Source organism: Paramisgurnus dabryanus, chromosome 7 (assembly GCF_030506205.2).
Source record: "Paramisgurnus dabryanus chromosome 7, PD_genome_1.1, whole genome shotgun sequence".
Lineage (NCBI taxonomy): Eukaryota > Metazoa > Chordata > Actinopteri > Cypriniformes > Cobitidae > Paramisgurnus > Paramisgurnus dabryanus.
The window spans coordinates 20317568-20343674 of NC_133343.1; the positions used below are offsets into that span (position 1 = coordinate 20317568).

Here is a 26107-nt window from a genome sequence, read left to right on the forward strand (position 1 = left end):
GGAGTTACATATTAATAGCACGAAGTGTGAAAATCGTGCAATATACGCCAAATTCCACTTTGGCGTAGATATGATACGCCATAATTTTTTTTACCATTTTCGCTTGGGTTCAGGGTTAGAACAACCTTTTGTTATATAAAAATGACCCAAACCCCACTTCTAACCCCAACTCCAAGCGACCATGGCTTAAATATAGACAAAAACATGGAGAAACCTGTATATTAAATAACCTCCTTAAGCAAATCTCAAATCTAACCCTAAACCCAAGCGAAATGGTTTAAAAAACAGAAAAAAATGGAGAAACCAATAAATAAAACGACAAACAAAGATGCGCCTTTAAGTGAATGGCGTATCATGCATGCCGAAGTGGAATTTGGCGTATGTATTGCACGATTTTCACACTTTGAGCTATTTATAAGCATCTACATGAGACTGGGTAGGGCATTTTTTATTTTTAACTCACAGCCTAATTTTATATCAACCACATATTCACACAATTTAGGAGTTTCCGGTACATAAGCCTCTTTAAAATAATGATATGACTTTTTTAATTCACAAATCTCATAAAATACATTTAAAACGTTTATAATATTTTGTGAAAATAATTAACTAATTACATAAACACCACAGGAGCCCAGACACATCCTGACAAGAATAAAATGTTAAAACTCCTCAGAAAATAAATATGAATGATATTCTTATTGCAATCTGTTCAGCCACATCTCTTGCAACATTCAAAAAATAATTAAAAACTCATTTCTTCCAAAAATAAATGACATATATATTGATCGCATTTCTCTCTCTTCTATATACTAAAAAAAACCTCTCTCTTTTTCTCTAAACAGGTATTGAGTCGGAATAGTGAAAACTTGTGTATTGTATTTTTATGCAACCTTTTGTACTATTGCCTGTCTATCACATATGACGTTATTGTTTCTTAATCTTTGTAAGTCACTTTGGATAAAAGCGTCTAAATGCCTAAATGTAAATATAACTGACTGAATTTTATATGAAAGAGATTACAGTTATTATATAAAAATGTCAAGACCACCAGGACTTATTCACTCATTTCCATTGCAAATGAACTGAGATGAATCAAATGTGCTAGAAATCCCACATCTTTAGCTTTGTGAGCGCTTACATTATGACTTAAAGATTAAATAAGATAGATTGATACCTCTGGTATACCCCCCCCCCCACACACATTCTGGTTTCCATGTTTTGTGGTCCCCACATTTGGTCCCCACAACGTGATAATTACCAGGTACACACACACACACACACACAAACACACACACACGCACGCACACACACCAGAAACTGCAGAGACCTCTGTTTAGCTGCTCTGCCCGACTTAATTAAACATAACTAAAAGGAACTGCATGCGCATCTTTGATTTCTTCACAGATGTGATGTTGTTTGACAGGTGTGAGACATCACTGTAAAAAAATCTTCAACATGTTCTCCAAACAAAGGAAATAAAGTAACTTAAAGATTTTGTGTGTACTAAATAATAATAACAAAAGGATTAAACAAGGGTTTTGAATATTCCCAGCATGCGGTGTGGCATGTTTTGTATGTAGTTAAAGTCCCTGATAAATCTTGATAATTGTTTCTAAACACATTAAAAATTTTTAGAAATGTATTACTGAAACACGCCAAAAAGACTGTAAACTATGTAGTACGGAATTGCTAACAGTTTTTCAACATTTCTAAGTGCAGGATTATTTGGGCGGAGCTTAAACAGTGGCTCAGTGACTCAATTGAGCCACCGTGCATGTGCCCGCACCTAAGACAATCGCAAGCATCCATTCAGGTTGTAGCTGTATTTAAAAGTCGAGAGAGATGGCAGCTTTCCCACGAGTGGGTGTGGTTTAAAGGTGACATAGAATGATTGAACGGGGTATTTATCCTTGTTCTGTGATGTGACATGTAGACAAAAATGTTTTTGTTTGGGTCTGTAATGTCTTAGAAGCTTCCTAAAAACCTCTCTCAGATAGCTCTATTAGGGTGGGGGATTTTAAACAAGTGGTTTTGCACCTATTTGGCTCCCCCAACTGGCTTAACTTGCAATCTCATTACTGATTGGCTGACTTTGCTGCCACTCAAAAAATGTAGCCAATTATTTTAAAGTGGAGGTGCAGGGAGATGCCTGTGATGTCACAAACATCAGTTTTTCAGATTGGCAAGTTTTCTGGCTGACATTTCTAAAAGAGGAATTTCTATGAGACTGAGATGTTTAGCATGTCTAGCACTTTTTGTATGTTCGTGAATGCTTGTAGACTACCATTATTCAACAAAGACAAGGTAAAAATGGTTTTTCATTCTCTGTCCCCTTTAAGCTCCAAAAACGGACACGTTCAAATTCATTCAAATTTAGTCGTATGGTTAATAATAACAAATTTTTCTGTGGTCTGACAAACTTACATTTAATTTCTGACTAAACAGGGACTTTAAGATGCAGACTCATGTAGTAACATCTAAAGATAGTCAGAAAAGCTGAGAAAAAGGAAGATAAAACAAAAAAGTGATGGGAATGTATGCCAGAAGAAGATAACATGACAGAGGAATGTGTGGTTTTTACTTGCTAGCTCTTACGGGATGGGCATAGATAGGGAAAATGGGCAGACACCTGTAAATGGCAAAAAGCAACGGGGTCTGGCTCCCACTGTGAAGGCGCTATCTAAGAGCCCAATGGCCCTATCTAGCTTACACTGTTCACTCTATAAAGGCTTATCTGACTGGCAAAATGATCAAATTAATTTCAGCTTACATAAAAGCACTGCAATCTGTACAAATGACACACAACTAGTTCTAATTGTCATGACATATTTGATGCTATCAAGTTTATACTGCTCAGTATGTAATATGGGATCAATCACATTCGTTAATTTCATATAGTGTTGAGATATATATGATACTGTATGACCGCTGCATGACCGTTCAATCCATCCAACGTGATTGTCAATTATGCTGGATGTAAGGCCACATAACAATAAGAAAACTTTTTCCATAACAAATGCTTGTATTACACTGTTAGAGTTGTTGTAGGACATGATATGTGCAGAGCGGCGTATTCAATGACCCGGTCACAAAGCATGTTGTAATGTGATCTGGTGTACAGGCATGACAGCTGCCTTCTGTGCATCCGTGTGCAGCCCTCACTAATGCAATGCATTTCTGAAACAATGGTTTTCAGGTGCATGTATATCTTACCCTGTCGATCACATCCAGCAAGCAAAAAACAAGACTAACTATAGACCCAATATAGTCCAACTCCGGCTATGAGAGTAACCCACTTCTCCCCTAAATATCTTGAATTTGGTTACATGCCGTTTTTGCCTAAATAACTTGGAGATGTACAATATTCCACCATGTACACAAAGTCAACAGGTGTTCAAGATGTTTGCTTTAATTTCTTTTACATGTTCTAAGCGTATACGCATAGTCTATTTTGGGCTATGGTTAGACGTCTATTAGACTTTCACTGACATCCCTTGTTTTAGCCAAAATTGCTTGCTGGGCAGTGTTGAATTTTAAAACTGAATTTAAAGAGCACCTACTTCATTGCTAAGAGCAATGTTATTTTGTGCATTTGGTATAATAAAATGTGTTTGCGCGGTTTATGGTTAAAAATCACATTATGTTCTACATACCGTAGATTTTTGTAGCACCAGATATCGTGCCTTCCTCAAACGCATTGATTTTGCACAAAACTCACTGATCTGAAAAGCGCTGTGTCCCTGATTGGTCAGCTAATCTGTATGTTGTGATTGGCCTGAATACATCTGACGTCAGTCAGAAATGTGAAACTCCTCACCATGTTTAAAAAGTTCGCTCACAAAGCAATGCTTACAGGAGTTAAGTTACAGGCTGTGAGACAAAGCGGGAGAAATTATGATAATGTCGGTCTTGTCTACTTCAACAGGCCCAGGAAGTAAACATTTTCTAGGTTGATAGAAGCACTGGGGACCCAATTATAAGCCTGGTCCAACCAGACCCCCGTACATTCATTTCATTTGTACAGAGAGTCTGGCCACGCTCCGTTGCAAAGCATTACTTCCGTTAAGGAGGGTCCTCTGTTGAAGTTTAAAACTATTGGATCTGCCCAGAGTCACTCAGGATCTGCCATAGGCGATCGCTTACGTGTGGTCGTGACGTATATCATGCGCCGAAACCGCCTGGAAACAACAAGTACGAATGATCAGACCAACAAAACTTAGCAAACCTGGTTCTTGCTCCGGCTTTAACTTCTGTATATTCGGCAGTTTTGCAAGAACGGACCGAATAGCTTTTCTCACGTCTTTCTCCGCTGCCATTACTGAACTACAACTCAAACTGACGCACAACCTCAACGTCATCGTTCTTAGCCACCCCCATCTGTTCGCTGATTGGTCCTGCAGATTTTTGCAGGAGAAAACGAAACTCTACAGAGCAGTCCCAGACGTAGTACTGAAGCGAAATGAAAATTAAGCGGAAGCACGTAAGAAGCGGAGCCAGGCTACCCAATTAAGCAGTCAAGCATGGAAAAAGTCATGATATGTCCTCTTTAATGATTTTTATACCATTCTGAGACAAAGCTGTATAAAAAAACAACCTTTTTTTATGCCAAGTACCCTTGAAAAAAGGCATAAACCTCCATCCAGCTAGACCTATACTGTGCATCAGGCATAGCAGTTTATAAAATCTAGTTTATACCGCCACTAACAGTACTTGAATTGGGCAGGTACTCAATGACAAGCAACAATGACCATTCTGTGCTACGTAAACTGTAATAAATAAAAACAACAGGAATTATTATTGTATCCACTCTTTTACACCCCTTCTTGTTGCTCTCACTAGTATAGGACCAAAGTTCCCAACCAAAGTTTGGATTTGTAATTCAGTACTAATTGGGGTAAATACTGCTGATGTCTGCCTTAAACTTTGTCAAGCATCTACAGTATAATTTATACATATCTTGAGACATACAGTAGCATAGACCTTTTCATTTCACCATGTTTTGCACATGCAAACAGTTGCAAAAATAAACTGTTAAGGAAAGCAAGAAAAAATATAAAATAATGAAGTTTAATTCCAAATCCTTTAATAAATTTAAACTATGAAAGTTAGGAATCCAATAAAACTAGGGCTGTCAAAAGATTTATCACAATTAATCGCATACAAAATAAAAGTTTTTTGAATAATTTATGTGTGTGCCCTGTGTGTAATTATATATATATATATATATATATATATATATATATATAAATGAAGAGTTTCGTTGCAAAAAGCATTTAAACGAATATTTATATATGTTGATATATTTTATATTATACATATCAATAAAAAATATACCTATACAATTTTCTTAAATTCATACATGTGTGTATTATATATACATAATATAGACACACGTGCGTGCGTGTGTGCGTGCGCACGCACGCACGCACGCACACACACACACATATTATGCACACACAAACTTCTATTTTGTATGTGATTAATCTTTATTAATCTTTTGACAGCCCTATAAAAAAAACCCTAAGAATAAACTGTGATGGCGCATTCGCCTTTAGATCAGATTTAATAAAGTTAATATTTGTCAAACATACATTACTTTCTACCTTGTGTACCACAATGTGCCCTTCTAGAATGTACATCAGGTTAATTAGCTGTTACAACAAGCTATGCAAGTTAAGACAACTGACCAAAACAAACAGGTGGCTGCTCTGGATATAACCTTACACCCACATTAGCGCTTACCAGACCCAAGAGTGTCGACGGTACGAGTAGGCACCCGGACTCAAGCAGGACTTTTCAGTGCTCTTGTTCTCTAGCAGATTGAACGCAGTCATATTTAACATCCCAACAGATTATCCAATGCAATCTCTGTAAAGTCTAAACTCATCCTTTCATCAGTCCAAACTGCCGGAGGGACTCTGGGTTGTAACGCGAGGGTAGAGTAGAGACTGTTATCTGTTAGTGGGAGTCTCTGGTTGCATTGTCAGTCTGTCACGCTTCTACCTTCCTCAGGGGGTCGAGTGTCATAGGTCCGCTCACACCTGGCAGAGACAGCGTGCTGTGTCTAATCTTCAACGTAATGCGGTTCTTTAGATTTTTGAAATCGAAAGATTGAGGTTTCTGCTCGTTGGTAAACAGGAAGTCGAGAGGAAATCACACAATTAGTGGAGTATGTCTGCCTGTGAGAACACTGGGAGACACAGGACATGTACCTATTACTCTTGAAAAGTTTAGATGTTACTTAGATGGATCTTATCCACAAGTAGACGGTAGACATGGTAACAGTCTAGAAAATGGAAACCAGACGCCTGGCTGATCTCTGTGGTGATGACAGTCTCAGTGGATTTATGCTTTATCCAAAATCCATTATAGTCTGTTCTTTGTGAGATAAAGAACAGAGCTTAGTAGATGATCTCTGTATTTTGGTATCTCTCGGAAACTGGCTGGCTATCTTGGCTCGATTTGAGAGTATTTTGTTGCGGTTATTATCAAGGCTTTATGTAGGTTCGAAATATCTCATTTCTAGGGGTGAATCGGGATCTCGCGAGATTATATATGTAACACAAAATTAATTATGTCACGAGATTTTTCATGGTGGTGAAATTCTGGCCGTTTCTCAAACAAAAGGCTGCATCCTTCGAAGGTCGCATTTTTAGACTGCAAACGTCATAAAGTCTTATTAGAGAATATTAACAATTATAAAGTTCGCTATTAAATTGTTTTAATATGCTTATGACTTGTGAATGTAATGCTCAGTTAACTGAAACAAACCAGGCTTGATGGCGTATGCAGCCTTCATATGCGACCTCCGGAGGATGCAGTTTCTGTTAAGTTAAGTTTCTGGCATAAAGTTAAGTTTCTGGCTAAATCGTTCGCAGTGCAATGCACATGCACTATATTCTGTCTTTTACTGCATGTTTTTTTTTTCCTTTTTCCAATAATGTTCTTCTGAGAGAAATATGTGATGTCTGTTGATCAGTGTCAGATGTGAAGCGTCTCAGCAGATTAAACCCTCACTCTGACTTACATGATTTTATGTCTGCATGTTCTTGCTCAAGAATAACAGTATCATTTTCAGTATCATGTATCATTTTTATTGTAAAAAAATTGAAAAATATTAAAGATTTAAATGGATTTAAACGTTGTTTGGCTAAAAGTAAGCGTCTAAAGTGAAACTAAAAAAGAAGGTCCTTTAGCGCCCCCTGCAGGCATTTGTTATAATACATAATGCTGATTTTTAATACAAAGGCTACCTAAATATTACTGTAATGTGTTTACTTGTTTTCATAGTTTATTTGAACCAATTATTATTGCATTGTTATTATTATGTAATTTTAAAAGTTATTGCTCACTTGGGTCTATTTTATTTACAAAAAAAATCAAATAACTTCATTATCAATTAGCAAAATAATTGTTAAGGAAACATTTCAAAATAATGTGATTTCGGTTTTTAATATAATTCATTCATTTTATCATTGAGGATTTTTTAATAGTGAATCCAATCTTGTTTCTCGTCTCATGGATTAAGTGTCTCGTCACACCCCTACTCATTTCTAATGATTGAGTTAGCCATATGTCTGAATATGAACTTTGTTTTGTATTAATTACCTTAGAATGATACGTTTTAATCTTCATACACTGTGGGTCTCCTTACATGGAAGTTGCCGTGATGTTTCTACAGTAGCCCTAAATGGACAAACTGTTTTACAGAGGATGACATGTTTGTCCTTTTCCAGCTACCGTAGCTTCTCATTAAGTTTCAAAATTGAGGTTGTTCAAAATTCGCGATTTTACCACTAGATGTCGCTAAAACCCACATTACACATTTAACTCTTTCCCCGCCGTTGACAAGTTATCTCGTCAATTAAGAGAAAACATTCCCTGCCAGTGACGCTTCCCAGGTGAGTGTTTATGAATTTAAATATCCACTAAATGGGCTCTTACCAAATTTATAAAAAACTAAATTAAAATCAAATCCAACAACTTTTTTTAACAAAATTCCTTTACAAAAAATAATTTCAGCTTTTTGCTCAAAATCTGATATTTTTGAATTATAAAAAGAAAATAAATGAAGATTGGGTGAACGTTTTTTCTCCCGTTTTGTTTGTTTGAAAGCAGACGATAGATTCTTTCATTTGATATATTTCTATGTTTATATATTTATAGAAGAAAATTTTCCTGGAAGGCATTTTGTAAACTTTTGTGAAAATCTAATTATTATAATTTTTTTGTTGTTGTTAATCATTTCACATTTACGAATCTTGGAATTCAGATCTTTATAGTACTGACACTACATTCTTAAAACAAATGTTTTAAAATAACACATCTTGTGTTGTCCCTTCTATTTATTTGAACTCAAAATCAACAAAAAAGAACACATAATGTGTTAAAATAACACATAATGTGTTAAATAGGATAACACAAAACAATGTGTTAAAATTAACACATCTTTTCTTAGAGTGTACAACTTTAAATGTTAATTTTAAAAATGATAAAAGGTTACATTTCCTCTGAGGTCTACTTATGCATTAAAACAGTGGTTCTCAAACTGGGGGCCGCGAGATGGTGCCGGGGGGGGGGGGGGCAGTTTTATGACATAAAATTAATTTATCATGAATTCTGTGCAATTAAACCTCACAAAATAAGGCTACTAACCAACAGCACTACTTTGTATCATTCAATATGTTTTGTTTAAGTAAAAGTTGAGTTTTAGAACAGGTTTTAGTCATAAATTTTCTTTGGGGCGGCCGCGAAGGAATGCGCCGTACACAAGGGGGGCTGCACACTGAAAAAGTTTGAGAACCACTGCATTAAAAGGACAATCACCCAAAAATTCAAATTCTGCCATTATTTACTTTTAAAAATGTCTTTGTTCTGCTGAACAAAAATGAAGATCTGGGGCACCACTGACTTCCGTAGTATTATTTTTTAATGAATCAATGGTGCCCCACTTCAAAATATCTTTATTTGTGTTCAGCAAAACAAATACATTTATACAAGTTTGAAAAAACTGATCAAGGTCGGTGGTAAACATAAATCCTAACATTGATATTGGAAGGCTTATGCTGCAGAGCAGAAACAGCACGATTTTCAAGAACAGCCAATAAAACTCACTGCCAGGAATAACATAACGTTTGGCGGACATTCCCTTTTTTGTGCTCTTGCTATTAAATATGTCAATATTATCATCTGGTAAATAAAAAACACACACCAGAAGAATATGATAATGTTCTGAAAAACATTTTCACAGACAGAAATTTCTTTCTTTCTGCATTTGCCCAAAGACACGGAAATGTCCACAAAGATGTCACAAAGATATTTTAGCTATATATTATATAAAATACTAAATCTATAGTACTTACCAAATCTACATAATAGCTCTGTACTCAATGTATTTCAACAATTGTTTCATTTATTAAATTTCCATTTCCGCATAACAATTCTGCTAATCAATCAGGACCCTTTAATTTTGACAGAAATATTTTGTTACTTTATTGTAGAAGTTTGCCAGGTATAAATGATTGCCCTTAGCAAGATGTAATTGCCTTACAACAAGCAAGTGAATCATTCAAATAAATGCAGAACTTATAAAAGCCTCTATGAAAATGGACTATGTCAGTGTGAATGTACAGTTTATCCACCATTATTAAGCATAAGACTACAAAATATTCACTAGAAATAACATGGAATAGCTCTTGTTATACTGGTATTTTAATTTATTATTATAATTTAAGTCTGTTTTCCATGTTCATTTTTTGCATTATCTGTCCTTTCTTGCTCTCCTTTTTAGTTCAAAATTTCACCATTAAAGTCTTACGTTTTATGAAGACCGAGCGTCAGTCATTCCTTGTTGCCGTGCTACGTTGGTACGTGAAGCGCGAAAATGTGAAAGACGAACCGCGAGCATGACGAGAACAAGCCGACTACAGCCAATGTTACTACTGTTATTAATGACGACGATCCGGATTCAAATCTGACTCCACCACCGGAAAATAAGACTTGACGTTAAACCTTTCACAGAGAGTGGCATAAAGATTTCGAGTGTCTCCGCTATGAAAATGGCTCGATTTAACTTACTGTGTTTACTGTAAATCCTGTAAAACGGCGTTGGTGGCGGAATCAAAACATTTCAAGCGCCAGACCTTGCTTAAACATGGCGAAAGTGGATGAACATAGGATGTGTAAAGCCCGGTGGTGGTGTTTTATTTTTAATAAAATAAATCTATTAACATATACATTGTAGTTGTGGTGCTTTTAAATTTTTGGATGGATGCGCCTAAATTTTGCTGGTGCTCCTAACTCTTTACAGTTGGGAGCACCAGTGCTACCAAATAAAAAAGTTAATTTTGAGCCCTGCTTATTTGTACCTAAATGGTAGATATTAGGACCTTTTTTAAAGGGTACGGCCCCAGTGACAGGTTTGTTCCTTTATTTTTGACAGTGTAGAAACAAGTTAATTTTATTTGTTAGTTTTAGGGCACCTAATATGCCTACCTATTATAAGTTATAATATAAGTTTCAGGTGTACCCAGAAATTTCACAGATCATTTATTATAGAATGTCCAAAATGCCCCTATTTGGGTGGAAGAAAAAAATGCTGTTTTCATTTGTGTACCTCTAAATGCAAATGAGCTACAGCTCTCACTCCCTTACCAACAAAGACAGTGAGCACTTTCAGTTAAAATAGATTTGATTCCTGTGAATGCAGTCTGAGACAATGGTATCTCGCTATTGAGATATGATAGACAACGTTTAACTTGCTGAGGAAACTATGGTAGTGGAGGACTTTCAGTCAGTGCCCATGGGCGGGGCTTTATCAGTGTGACATCACAATGATGAGAGAATCAAAACAGCATGTCTAGTAGGACTGCTTTAGTTTAATGGGATTAGAAAAGAAAGAGTGGGTGGATTTTTTTCATTTTAACACACTGCCAACACACATTTATGCCGAAACACCTTGCAAAAGTGGATTTTGCAAAATAGGTGCCATTTAAAGAAAATAACAGAGTGCAAATATGCAAATGTACAGACATTAGATTTATGAATTGCTTGCTTGTTTTTTACTTTTTGTCTTTTTCATCTACTACAAAGATACTATAAAAATGTTTGCCTGAAAAGCAGAAAGTCGAGGAAAAGTTGTTGGTGCACAGGGCACCAAAAAGCTTGTGGGAGGTAAACTTGCCGGGTCAGGCTTCTCCCACACCCTACATCGGCCTACTCTTCACAACGAAACCTGTGCTACAAATTTATCTTAGAGAGGTGGACTTGGCTTCTAAATGACAGGAGCATTAAACACAGCTGGTGCACATACTGTATGTACTGATCACGTTTGTTCTTGCCAACAGCCTGTCCTGTTGCCCACATCTTTGCCATATGCTCCTCTGACTAGTGCCTTTTAAAAGCACAGCAGTTCATCTGAATAACACTTGTTTTCACAGTACCGCAAACTTATAAATGAACTCACGGCTGCAATTTGTTAGAAGATTATGTGGAATCACCAAGGTATACAGTACATTTCATTTGATCAGAGATTACATTTTGGAGGAGGGATTATCACAACAACCAATTACTCATCATATGCTGCCATGTTGCAAGATGGGCCAAAAAAAACAAAAATGTACACCATCCTTTTGTTAACAAGGATATAGACCTGTATAAAAGCAATATCAAACATGCAATTGTGTTGTTATGGTCATATATTAGCACACTGTGATTGCCTTGTGTTTATGGTGATATATTGATATACAGCCAAACAGCCGCACTCTTGCTGATATGATATCATTTCATTGGCAGCTGGGGATTGTTAACAGCCAAAAAAATGTTGAACACAAATACAGACTCGGACAAATCTATCTGTTCTACATCTGCAGAACAAAATCATTATTCTAACATTCACACTGACAGACTCGCGCGCACCCGCGTCGTGTATCTGGCCAGTCAAACTCCTGACATTTCATGATTCATCTAACAGATGATTCACAGATGAATCAGTTTCAACCATAAGAACTTTGCTCCTCTGGATTCGTATCAATTTTAAAGCACGTTCTACGCTTCAATGACGTGTTGTTCACGTTCATGCTAGTCATGCAACACATGCGGTCGTCGAGGCAACCTTGTTGTTAATCCAGTTAATGTCCTGCTTTTGTTTTCACGGCGACCAGGTTGGTGACTTTGGCCACTTCTCAATATGCGTTCTTGTACTTGCATTTTTGTAGACTTGTAAAACGGCACAAGTAGCTTACTGGTCAAGCAAAGTTAATATAAACTCTGGATTTGTTCTTGTTCCGTCCCTTTTATTACAGATGCATCGGCAGGTACTGTAACTTGTGTGGACCATTTTGCATAAACAGCAATGATGCAGAAAACTTGCATAATATTACATGTGGTCTTGTCTGATGGTCAAACATGAGATATAATTCTTTTTGGGTATATCTAATGAGCAATCTTTGGTCTCATGAATGTATTGTGTCTATTATTCACCTTAAGGGCCAGTTTTACGAACAGCTTGCACCAGCGCAAACCATCATTTTGGCGTAAAATAATGACTGTTATGATAATTTGCGCTGAAAAGGTGTGGTCCAGTTATTTTTGGGACTGACCTTATTGTATATGCATTTCTAGAGTTTCCCTTTCAGACACAAAATCTATGAGAGGAGAGTATTTAAATAATTTTACTCAATGCAATTTACTAATGGTTGCGCATGATATTAATGGTATTTAATCATTTTATTAAATCATTTTGCGCTTGAAATGTTTGCAATTGTTGCGCATGGTATAAGGGAAAATATATTTTCCACCCATAACAGTTTATTTGGAATGCCAGAGAAACAATATTCAATAATATTGTTTGCCAAGCCATGTTATTTTTTATTTGCTAGAGGAAATAGGTAATGGAGACACTAGGAGAAGTCAGACTATGAAAGGTGTTTCAAAACTTCTTGTAAACCTTAATTTTTTGTCCTCCAGTTCATTTTTCAATGTACTTTGGCTTTGTTAGCTGGGATTTCACACCGCGCATTTTTAGCTGCGATGTCCGTGGTGCTGAACTCAAGCACATTAGGCGTTAATAGATCACCTGCACCTGCAGGAGCATCAGTTCTGCTTATTTGGACTCTGAACTAATTTAATTGCGCTGTTTTTAGTAGATTGTGTTGGTCATTATGAAAACAACTGTTGGGCCTGTGTTATTTAAATTGCGACTTTTTAGTAAATAACCCACAGACATTACCACTCCCATCTGCGCTTTTTTTGGAATTGCGCTCTCACGCTTATTTGTTCCGTTTAGTAAATCTGACCCTAAGTCTGATATTTGTTATTATCGTTTTAGCTGAGGTAAGATGTTCATAACTTACAGTGAAAAGGCTGGTAAAAGTAGACATTTGCTTGTAAACATTTTAATAAGGAAATTGACCATGCACCAATAATCTTAAGGCATTTATTTTCATTTATGCATTTAAAAATGGCAAAATGCAACAATAACATGCAACAAACCAATGTTGATAAATAATTGTAAATAATGGTATGTTTATAATTTTATGAATGTGAATAAATGTGAATTTAGTTAAAATATGCTGAGAAGGTCAGGTAACCAACAAGATGATTATAGCACATCTTAATTCTCAAAAAGATGCGTTCTCTATCCTCTCGTGTTTTCAAATTCATTCTTCCAAGGTTGCCAGGCAAGACCATTCTCCACGAGAGCAAAAGTCCGTTCTTTGCATTCTTTATTTCCCCAAGCCAAAAGCTATGTTAGAAACCACCTTTTTCCACACTATATAGACAAAAAGCAGTAGGTGAAGTGAGTACTATGTCCGAATTCATAGTACTTCGAAAAGCGGTAGGCAAAATACAGGAGGCCTCTCTCTCACAGAACAGTGAAAACGTGGTTGTGTTTCCAATGTCCGTTCCTCCGTATACTTTCTTTTTCGCGTAAATGTCAACAGTCACAGATTTTACTGGCTGATCGAGTTTATCATGACTTGACGAACGGTTAGCATTAGTGTTTCCCACACACGCACACACACCCGTTCTCTCCATGGGCGGAAATCCCGGGGGGGTCGGGGGGGACAGGACCCCCCCTATCTGAGGGTTGTCCCCCCTAAATTATCATTAGAATATGTGTATTGAAAATAATTTAATGATTTATAATACTTAAACTAGTTGTGTAAGAAGTGAAACAATACAAATGCAAACGGAGCAACAACAAAAAAACGTTTTAAATATTTGGATTCCCCCTCCCTTGCCTCACAGTGGTTTGGTCCACTGCCCACGCCCCTTTTACCTCACCACCACACATTCCGGTGGTAGAGAAGTGTACGGAGCCGACGCGTTAATAAGCTATATACAATACAACGTTTCCCATCACTTATCAGTTTATCCTCATATGTTTTAAAACTGGACTATTTTGACATATAAACATGAACATATTTCGTTTTCTGAGAACAGAAGCAGATAAACGATCAAGAAAACATTTTTATGCATTCATGCAGAGGTGAGGCAGAGCTGAAAGTAACAAATTACATTTACTCACCTTGCTGTAACTGAGTTTTTTGTGTACTTTTACTTTGAGTAGTTTTTAAAATCTGTACTTTACTTTTACTTAAGTATGTTTAAAGTATTGTTGGTTACTTCGCTACATGTTAAATCATATCCGTTACTGAGTAAAAATAAATAAAAAAGTAAGGTGATAAAGACGCGCCACGGTCGGATGATTGATTGATGGGCGGGGGAACGCGCAAAAAGAACCATGGAGAGGGACGAGACAGGCGCAGGCTAATGCAGACCCTCAATTCAATTCTTACGAAAGAAACCCCTGGCCATTGACGCAAAGCGATTGTTTCATTCAGGTAGGGTTCATGCTCTTGAGTACGGAGTTTGAGAATTGCCGACCGTGTTTAACCGCTAATTTGCACGATGCATTTTTAATACATGCGCATTATCTTCCGAGGTCTAGCAGCTTCGCGTCAAGTCAAACAACTTGAGAACGTCCTCGAGAATGCGCAGATCATTAGACATTGCAGAGAGAGAGAGAGCGCGAGAGAGATAGATTGAAAGACATCAGGTACACAGGTCTGGGAGCTAATAAACGTGTAAAGGATGTATAGTGTATAGCCATGGCACTCATCTCATTATATGTTCATTTATGTATATAGTTTAATAACAATGTATGTTACCAGCAATACATCAATTACAACCTTCATATAATGATTGTATTTACTAGCTGCTGACCTCATATTATTTTTGCTTCAAAAGTGCATAACTCACCTGTAAAAATCATTAAATAATTCCATAAATGTTTCTTAGTTATAAAAAGCTTTTTATTTTATTAACATTTGTTATTGCACTTTAATTGTAGAGATGTTTACAATTAAAAACATAGTTTGAGATGTATATATCCTTCCTTTGTGAACTATACTAGAAACCTCTCCCCGCTGTAAAAAAGTAACTCTTAAAATTAAAATGACTTTTTACTTGAGTAGATTTTTAGACCAGTAACTTTACTTTTACTTAAGTAAAATATTATTAAAGTAACTTTACTATTACTTAAGTAGAAAATTGTATTACTCTTTTCACCTCTGCATTCATATGTATTAAAATTAAATTTGCGTCCGTTCATAGAGAAAGAGAAACGTTTTCTATCTGTACCCATTTCCTTGCAAGTACAATTTTGCCTGTATTATTGGTGTCCCCTTCAAAAATTGTTCTTGAAAAATTTTATGTTTATTGTCCCCCCCAACATTTAGATGAGATTTTCGCCCCTGGTTCTCTCCCTCTCTATGATGCGGTATGCTTGCGCGGTTGGTGTTGATCCAGGATCACATCCTACTTGGTGAAATCACGTTCACCATGCTGGCGCACGTGTTTTGTAGTAACTTTTTGTAACGATTCGGATACTGTGTATTCTCTCATATGTCTGAATTTGCAGCGAATTTTCTGCGCTATACACGACAATAAAACTCACATTTAAAGGGACTGTAAGTAGGATTTTAAGTGTTTTAATAATCAAAATCAATGTCTTTATTCATAGATATGTTCTCATTGGTGTCAAATGACCTCTGCCAGTGATCTGACTTTTCTTTGTAAGCTTAGAATTTCTCCTCTTTACTTACATTGAACGGGTAAGTCCAAGGAGTCTTCTGTGTCCTTCCGCAGTATTGATAAACTATTATAGCAGAGAGGGACAAAAAGCACTAACCTACCAACGCGTTTCCACAACGCGTTTTCATTCAGAACACGTGAACCAGCTGCAACGGCCAAGGAGATCAGTAATTACATAACGTCTACCGTAGTTGCAACACACATTTGGAAAGGCGAGGCGCTAGAGAGCACTGTTGTTTGAATGCAAAATGCAATTTCACCACTAGATGGGGGTAAATCCTACTTATTGCCCCTTTAAAATAAAAAATGGCTAATAACAAGACATTGATGAGAAGAGCAACATTATGGTGATTTCAGGATAGTATACTCATTTTATGTTGACAACAGAACTGATAATATGTAAAAATAGCATTCAGTTGTGTTAAAATGCAATATAATGTGACAGATCAAAGAGTAGAAGTGAAACATATTTCAGGTGCCAACACTCTATCAAACGCAAACACGTACTGTACGTATATGCAAATATAAACATGTACATATATGCTAATTATATGACATCATCACCGCCACAAGTCTGTAAAAATCCTGTGGGAAACACTGTATTATTTATGCTATCATAGCAACATTACACACTAACTAGGGTTTCAAAAATGGGATCAGAAAGAAAGTGACTTTTAACAGGAAAGTAATACTATGGAAGTCAATTAAGGCCTCTGATCGGTTTGGTTACAAACATTCCTCAAAATATCTTCCTTTGTGTTCATCAGAACAAAGAAATGTATACAGGTGTGTAACAATGATGACAGAATTTTTACTTTTTGGGTAACTATCCATTTAATGGTGATAATTTGATTCTGTCTTCACCGGTGCAAACACTGGCAATGCTTCAAGAATGTGACCCAGGTATAGGGTCTGTCTGTGTATGTGTTTGTGTGAATAAATGTAAAGTAGTTGGCTGGCCGTGACAGAGACAAATGAGGTTGGTGTGCTGTTGCTGCACTAACTGGCTGGGTTAACTGATTACTGTGAAACAAGGCCAAGAAGGCAAATACACTCAATAAACCAGCCTATATAAACAGGTGGATACACGCACACATGCCATGTTAGATCTACAGAAAGCATCTGATGATTAAAAAATAATCTGTGGATCTTAAACTAGAATTACATGGAGATACAACCACATAGAGCCAAGAGAAGATGAAACATTAGCTTGTTGGCACAACACTTATCACACATTTGGATAGATGACTAAGGCCTAGGTTGATTAAAGGTTTGTGTGTTTGAAAACCATGCTGCATAAATGAATATGTAATTCGAGATTTCTTCAAACAAAGAAAGTGCAAAGAAAGATCAATGTCAATGCAAAGGTTTAGGTGGTACTTACACAGTGGTCTATCCTTAAGTTAAATGGTAGCGAGCGTGCAAATTAATATAACTGCTACTAATCAATTGTTACAGTTTATACAAAGCTTTGACAGAGCTTGGGTTGAATTGCACTAGATATACGCTAGTTATAAACCTGTTCTGATGATGTGAAATAAAATAATACAACATTTCTTCTTTGTGATTTATGAATTTGGTGATATTGTTCTTTATTAAACATTTTTAAAACGGTTTAAGAGGTCTGTGCACCGTAATTTTTTATTTTACATTGACAGATTCAAATCATTTTGACAGAATTATACTCAAAAAATTGCTTGAAAAAAAATATAATAATGCAAATATATTATAATGCACTTTATTATTAATCTTACAGAGTGCATACTGTAGACAGCTTCACACTTCACGGTTAACAAATGATTCACAGTGTTTTGAATTTTGCTGGAAATTACACTGACAGAGAGATAAAAATGTTATGTTGTTGCAAGCCTGACCTGTATAATTTCTTTGTTCTGATGAACACAAAGAAAGATATGTTGAAGAATGTTAGTAACCAAACCGACCAGAGGCCCCATTGATTTCCATGCTGTTGTATTCTTTATCCTGCTATGGAAATCAATGGAGACACCTGTTTTTTTAAAACACTGCAGATAAACTCCAAACTGTATGAATAAATGTGCATATAATATTGCTGATTTGAAAGGCTGGGCTAAACTGGGACTCTTGCAGTACATTGGGCAAAACCAAAATCTAAGCCCAAACCAAGATCTTTTATTGCCAAGGCATCAGATGACAGATATGTCTATCTCACTCAACTCATCAATCTCATTTGGCCTCTTGCTTTAAAGTGAAGCATGCACTAAGGGCACTCATCTCAGCATAACGTATCTTTAGATCTTCAGAGTAACAATTACTTCAGAAGACACACAAAATTCTGCCCCTCCACACACCTCTTAGCATTAACCTTGAAGAACGCATGGGATAAAATTTAGCCGCTGTTAATTTCTGCTACCTAGGGATGCGCGATAATTTGCATGTGATTGTCATTGCATCTCGTCAGTAAAGCCGGTTCCGTTAGTAGCAGTAAATCGCCATTACCTGCTTTCAGATGGAGTGGCATTTACTACACAAAGCAGTAGTTCACTGCTCCAGATGTTTGTGTGTTGTGTGCATGTGTTTACTATTCACTGCATGGGTAAAATACTGTAAATGTAACTAATAACACAATGCAATGTATTTCCTTTTAATATGGAAAGATATCCTTTAACAATTTAACTTTTGTGTTGTACAAAAGAAATAGAAAAAAGTTAGAAACCACAAAAGGGTGAATTAATACAGAATTAAAGTGCTTACATACGGTACATGAACCATATTTAGTAAGTGATTTATTCTTATGAAGTATGTTGACTAGTGACAAAAAATCCCACCCTTATCTTTGCCGGCAGTACTCAGGAAACCTCTCAGTGGTGCAGTGACATCATCTGTGACGTTGGTTCTTTTGTGGAGTGAGCACGTATAAAAGGCTCATTTTTCCTCATGCCATTGTCTGATACCCCCGGGTGGACCAGCGTTACACCCCCCAAACACAGCAGATGGCTTACATCTCCTAGAGTCTGACTGGAAATAGGAATACGTGGATCAAATCACATCACTGTAGAAACTATATCCAACTACACAATGCCAAAATAGATCCAACTTCACTGATCTTGTACATGATTAATACAGCACCTAAAAGGCCCAGACCTATTCATCTACAGAGTTTATGGCACCCCTAAACAAATTCTGTGTATTTTAACAGTTTCTAAAATGTAAAGAATTGCCATGTCTGAAAGATTTGTAAACAGGACAACTTTCCTTTATTCAAAAAACTTTCATGCCATCCATTATACAAACTGAACAAAGTTAGCAATCACCATTATGGAATCAAATATTTAAGTGATGCACTGCAAAATAAACCAAGACAGAAGGTCTTCAACAATTAAAGGCAAGTCCTGCCAAAAGCTGTTTGCCTTAAAAGAATACTTTACAACAACATGGTTAACTGAATGGTGATTTATGTCATTGTTTACTAACCGTATTTCATTCCAAACCCATATAACTTACTTAATATCGCGTCACGTTCATCACATATGAGCTTATAATAAACAAAAATGCCGCGTGACATCGCAACAAGTTATATCGTTCAGCTAATGTGCAGGGGTTTTAAATGCACATTAACAATAACGATTACATTTTTCTTTAATAGAACAATAAAGATTTTAAAATGAAAAAATTGTTGTCCTTGGTGATTTACAAAATACAGGTCCACAGGTTTCATGTCTTTGAAAGTTTTAAAAGCAGCACTAAAGTAATCCCTGCAGCATCTGGTGACATATTAAGACATATTAAAAAGGGTTAAAAATATTAAAAAGTCTGTGAAGGAAACTTAACTGTACTTACAACTTTATTACTCATAAGCCTATAAGCCTCTTTTACACAGTATAACTTTACGAATAAAAATGTGCTATTGACACACGTAACGACATTACTTATTTTACTAGTAGGATATGATCAGTACCAAATACTGGTAAAATAGTTCGGCAAATAGATAGTAAACTGTTTTAAACAAATCTGAAGAAGACATTTGGCTGATTTAGCACTCTATCGTGAAGCCAACACAAAAGTGACTTAAACTGCAATTCATCGACTGGCCACTAGAGACTGAAGGGAGTCAATCCAATAAACCCCCAATGTTAAAATGGCCAACTTTACAGCAGAAATAAATTTGCTAAAAGTGTTTATGGTCTATATAGCTAATGTTGTTCTTCATGACAACTGTGAGGGAGATGATTTTTTGTAACATTTAAATTCTATTAACTCTTTCACCGCCAGCGTTTTTAAGAAAAAGTTGCCAGCCAGCGCCAGGTTTTTCATGATTTTCACCAAAGTTTAATGTCTTCCAGAAAATGTTCTTCTTTAAATATATAAACATACAATATACCAAATGAAAGAACAGACCCTCTGCTTTCAAACAAAAAAAAAACGTTTCATCCTACCTTTAGTGGTTCTTTTGCAATCAGCTTTTGAATATGGGTAGGTTTTTGCAAAAACACCATATTTTGAGCAAAAAGCAGAGATAATTCAATTTTTATGACGGACTTTTCATAGAGATCCCATTCAGAGCGATCTTTAAAACAGACACGGACATGCAGCCGCTTGCCATAGGGCAATACTTCCGGTTTTAAAAAGTTGCAGACGGAAAATCTCGTCATTGGCGGGGAAGCGTTTTCTCTTAATTGACGAGATATCTCGTCAATGGTGGGGAAAGAGTTAAAGGCAGGGTCCATGATCTCTGAAAGCCAATGTTGACATTTGAAATCACCTAAACAAACACTCAATAGAAACTGGATCTTCTTTTGATAGACCCGCCCCACATATACGCAATCCAGGCAACAATGACGGTTAGTAGGCACGCCCCTTCCTGCTGATTGGGTACAAGTGTGTTTTGGTACTCGGCCCAACTCCCTTTTCCAAAGCGTTTTTCAGAAATCGTGCACTCCACCTTACGTTGTGCATAATTAAGGGCATTGCCACTTGACTGACAGGTGAATTCCTGCTGCTGTGACCACCGTTGAGCTAGGCCTGCATGGTATCAGCAACCAGGCACCTCAGTTCCACCCATGCCCCACCTCTTTGCCCATTTTCGGTATCCTCAAGTGACGTGCTGCCAAGATGGTGACGGCAGGCTCTGCCAATAGGCTTTATGCCCAGCTGCACTACTTCCTGAACTTCAGCCAGCTCCTTGTTTCCTGTCTGCCATTATTGGACAAACTGAATAATCCAGGTGTGCCTGACCTCAGTAGTCACAACAACAATAATCAGACACACCTGGATTAATCAGTTTGTCCAATAATGGCAAACAGGAAAAAAAGGAGCTGGCTGAAGTTCAGGAAGTAGTGCAGCTGGGCATAAAGCCTATTATTAGCTCCAGAAAGCCTTTCACAAGTCTATGGGTGACGTCACTGACAATACGTCCATATTTTTTACCGTTTATGGTTTGAATTCAAGCAGCGTTTGAAAAAAAATCTGTAAACAATGTGGAAGGTAAACGCATCATCTGTGTCAGAAGAATGTCGTCCGTGCTCATATCAGTAATCCTATTCTCTGTTCACTCATAGCATTGCACTACTAAATTACCAATAATCTGACAATTTATCTCACTGATACATTGGCAGGACCGATTTACCAGTATTTTAAAAATGGTCTTGTTGACACATGGTCTTTTAACTGCAATTCACCAGCAAATACGGTATGTGTGAAAGCAGTTATCTGCCCTACTCACTTACAGTAGATGGATAGTGACCTTAAAATGAGAAGTCTGGAGAGAGATGATGGTCAATTGTATCTCTTAATATAGCCGCTTGGATTACACTTGGCAAGCGGTCCAATAAAAAACATTTACTCTTCTGAGGATCAGAGATGTGACCCTGCTGCACCACAATGCATATTCAAACCTGTTGCCTATTGCTATTGTAGTAGCTAATGTTGTAAATAACATTTAGTTTCTTGCACATACCGGTTGATTTGCTTTGTAGCCTATCAATACGACTTCTGTGTTGTCTGTATCTGATTTTGAACTTTGAAAGAACTGACACCTGAGGACTTGCATTTTATGAAGCACCAAGGATCACGGTTTCAGCTAAAACTCTTCTGTACCATTCTACTGAAGAAACAACATAGATCACCTACATCTTAGATGGCCTAAGGGTGAGTAAATAAACTGCACTTTTTCATTTTTCTTCTATTTTATTATCCCCTGGTCACCATCCACTTTCATTGCACAGAAGACAGCTAAGGCACTCTTTTAAATTTGAAACAACATGAGGATAAATACATCTAATTTGTTTTTGGGTGATTAATACTCATGTCATTCTGTTATCCTATATTATTATATGATTTAACATCACAAAATGAACATGAGAATCTTTACAAATTGTACAATCCCCAGAATTCAAATAATACCCATAGTCATTTTCAGTATTGACATTTAACAATTAACCTCCAGGTGAAACATCGATCTAGATAAGGAGGCAAATGCCACCGAGCTTGTTTCCAGGGTAACCCTTTCGCCAGTCCTTAGTACCACTTTCTGCTACCTCCACCAGCCATACAATATTGATCACCGGCAAGAAATGGCCTTAGCTGTCCTGAACCTGCAAAGTGAGATTTGATTTGTTTGCACCTCTGCAGCCATGTTTACCTTTTCTTCCCCAATGGCTATTTTGCTACAAAAGGCCCTGACACTGTTAGTTGAAAACAGGGGTGTTCAATTAGATTAGTTGTGGCAAATGAAATGGAAGGCATTAAATAAAGGCCACAGAACTGGAACACGGGGGAAAGATGCAATTAAACTCAACAAAAACCCTACGTCTAAAAATAACTCTCACTGAGATACTCACACACTGTATCTGCAAGAGAAAAAGGTGAACAGAAATTGGCTTCGTGGATCATGATGCAGAGTTGTATTCAAATCTACTTTCAAAACCCCACAGCAATTTCGTTCAAAAACTCTAAAGGGGCATTGCGTTGCGCCATGTATATAAAAATCGAACACATTATTTTCTATGAATTACACCAATGGCGGCGCCTGATGGCGGATGTCCGCTGTGACTCTGGACGCTGCTCAAATCCCTGCCGTGCCCCAAAGATGCCCTAACATAGTTTAACATTAAATAAAATCATATTTGTCCAAAATGATTAATGATTAACATTGACTACTTATGCATATTTTGCATCTGGAAGTAGACTCTGTCTGACTAAGCTTGCGCCATTGAATGTGCACGTCCGGTGTGTGATATATGCTGGCTGTCTTACACTGGACACAGCGCTTCATTTCTCGCCAGGTGTGCAACCTTAAAGCTCCCATAACACAGGCTGTTTCTGCATATCTGATGTTATTTCTTGAGTACCTATAGAGTAGTATTACATGCTTCATATCTCCGAAGAGTCTTTAGTTTTATCAGATTCATAAAAAACGGATCAGCTCTAGCGATTGTTTCCAGAAATGCACAGAAACATTCAGGAGGAGGAGTCACAAGCTGCGGAAGGAGCGAGTCACGAGTCATGCAACACCGTATACAACACTGGATAATTTATCATTCCCCTCATGTTCGTGATATTTACATTATTTGGTTTACATACATATGGTTTGGGTCTGATCGGCTTTTCCATTGGTTACAGTATGTAGCACCCAATACTTTTTTAGTACCACCTCGGCTGAGTTTCCAAGTTAGCTGAGCTAATACCAAAACGTGACGTGAAAACAAGATCACTGACTGGTCTAAGGGAAATCATGACGAGCATTATGCTAAATGCAAGATTAGCTTTTCCTCCATGCTTGCGCTGTCTCGAACAAACCTGTTGTCATCTGTGCTTTGTTGTAAGTTCCCAAACTCCCTTTTAGCAGTGAAAAACATCCACATGTTATATACTATATACATTTTTTCAATAAGGCTGGCTTACTTCTCCCTACAGCCAAAAACACACTTCTTCTTTCGTGCCATTGTTGAGGCTTGATATAAAACAAAGCTGTCGCATGCCTGTGACTTCACTCTCCCGCTGACTGACATGTGGGTGTGCTTTTCCGGGGAAAGTGCCCATAAAAGAAATTATACGTAAGGTCTACCCATGGTATGTAAGATGTACCCATATTCGAAGAAAAACTTGTACGAACCCTGACAAAGTTCAATCACTTGTTGTCAAAGGTTTTGCATGAGAAATCCAAGAGAAATGACTATGTTTTGCATGAGAAATCCAACTCTTAAACTGTGTTAAAGGGATAGTTCGGTCAAAAATGATATTAAACCCATGATTTAATCACCCACAATCCGTCTGAGATGCATATGTCCATCATTTTTAAGAACACATTTTCAGTTATTTTAGAAAATGTTTTAGATCTTTCAGTTAATTAAATGTGAAGTTACGGGGTCCACGTCCTTCAAGTCCAAAAAATGTGCATCCATCCTTAATAAATAAATCCAAACAGCTCCACGATGATAAACAATGGCCTTCTGAGGGTAATCCGTGTGGTTTTGTTGTAGAAATAACCATATTTAAAACTTAATAAATGACAATAACTAGCTTCCGGTAACGCCGCCATCTTAGTCGTGTCGGCATTCAAGATGAGTCAGAATGCATGAAATACCGTAAACCTCCCCCAAGATATCTATCCAAAGTCCCTTTAGAGAAGTTGTGTCATTATGTTGTCATTTTTGCAATGCCTACGGGAAGTTATTTCAGTTATGCAAGAATAAAGTCCTATTTATTAGTAGGGCTGGACAAAAAAATCGATTTTTCGATTAATAATTTTTTTATGCAGTCGATTCAAAATCGATTCTCAAAGGCCATGAATCGATTTTTTTTACCGCAAACATTGAACGTAAGATTAATATTAACCCAATTACTAGTCTTCTCCACTAGATGTCACCCTCTTTTTTTGCCTTGCGCGATGTTACCAAGGAGCCTCACATAAAAAAACATGAGGTATGGAAGCATTTTAGATTTCCCAAGCAAGATGACAACGATAGTATTGTGAACAAGAACAAACTATATGATTTGTAATGCAGAGGTGAAATGCTGAAGTAATATTAAATCTATATTCATTGAGTGGAATCGAGTATGAAAATCAACCCGAAATTGAATCGATTTGATAGCTTGTGAATCGAAATCGAATCGATCTGGAACATCTGAATCGATACCCAGCCCTATTTACTAGAGTGGGTAAAGACAGATGTATCTAAAATCGCATGCTAAAACCTGACATCAACTGTACATAATGTTTTCAGCATCTATTGGCACCGTTTAAAAAAATCTTAAGTTGTAAATGTTACCATTGGTTAATGCACAATGAACTAACACAAACAACTGTATTGTCCTTAAAGGGACACTCCACTTTTTTTTTAAATATGCTCATTTTCCAGCACCCCTAGAGTTAAACATTAAATTTTTACCATTTTGGAATCCCTTCAGCTGATCTATGGGTCACTTTTAGCATAGCTTAGCATAATCCATTGAATCCGATTAGACCATTAGCGTCGCGCTAAAAAATAACCAAAGAGTTTTAATATTTTTCCTATTTAAAACTTGACTCTTCTGTAGTTACATCGTGTACTAAGACCGACAGAAAATTAAAAGTTGCGATTCTGTAGGCGATTTGGCTAGGAACTATACTCTCATTCTGGTGTAATAATCAAGGACTTAGCTGCAGCAGGCGTAGTGATATTTTGCACTGCCCGAAAATAGTCCCCTTGGTTACTTTCAATAGCAGGGGACTATTTTCAGGCGCTGCGTAATATCACTACGCCATTTACTAATGTAAAAAACTCCAACCAAACAAACTAACCAAACTTGCATTCAGCGGTCTTTCTGCCTCCACCTAAACTCCGCCCACACAAAAAACCCTTATAATGTTTACTAACAGAAAAAGGGTCTATTCATAGTAATAGGAATGCTCTACTATCTGTGATCGAAAAATACATTTATATATTTAATTGTAAAGTCAACAGCAGTGTGAAAAGACATTTACCTGCGGCACACTTGGTTACAGTAATGTTTTATGGGATAATGAAAAGCAGATGCATTGAAATAC

The 26107-nt window shown here is 36.9% G+C and overlaps 1 protein-coding gene across 3 annotated transcripts in view; it reads right to left on the bottom strand.

Annotated features, from left to right (window-relative positions):
* The window catches only part of pde4ba (phosphodiesterase 4B, cAMP-specific a), a 192145-nt gene that overhangs the window by 68116 nt on the left and 97922 nt on the right, over positions 1 to 26107 (bottom strand). The window contains exon 1 of one of the 3 annotated variants that reach the window (XM_065264860.2): positions 5746 to 5852. The exons of the other annotated variants lie outside the window; for them this stretch is intronic. Within the exon in view, the coding sequence (XP_065120932.1) occupies positions 5746 to 5846 (101 nt within the window). The 5' untranslated portion in view covers positions 5847 to 5852. Of the gene's footprint in view, positions 1 to 5745; positions 5853 to 26107 lie in introns of those variants that run through there. 3 annotated transcript variants of the gene reach the window in all.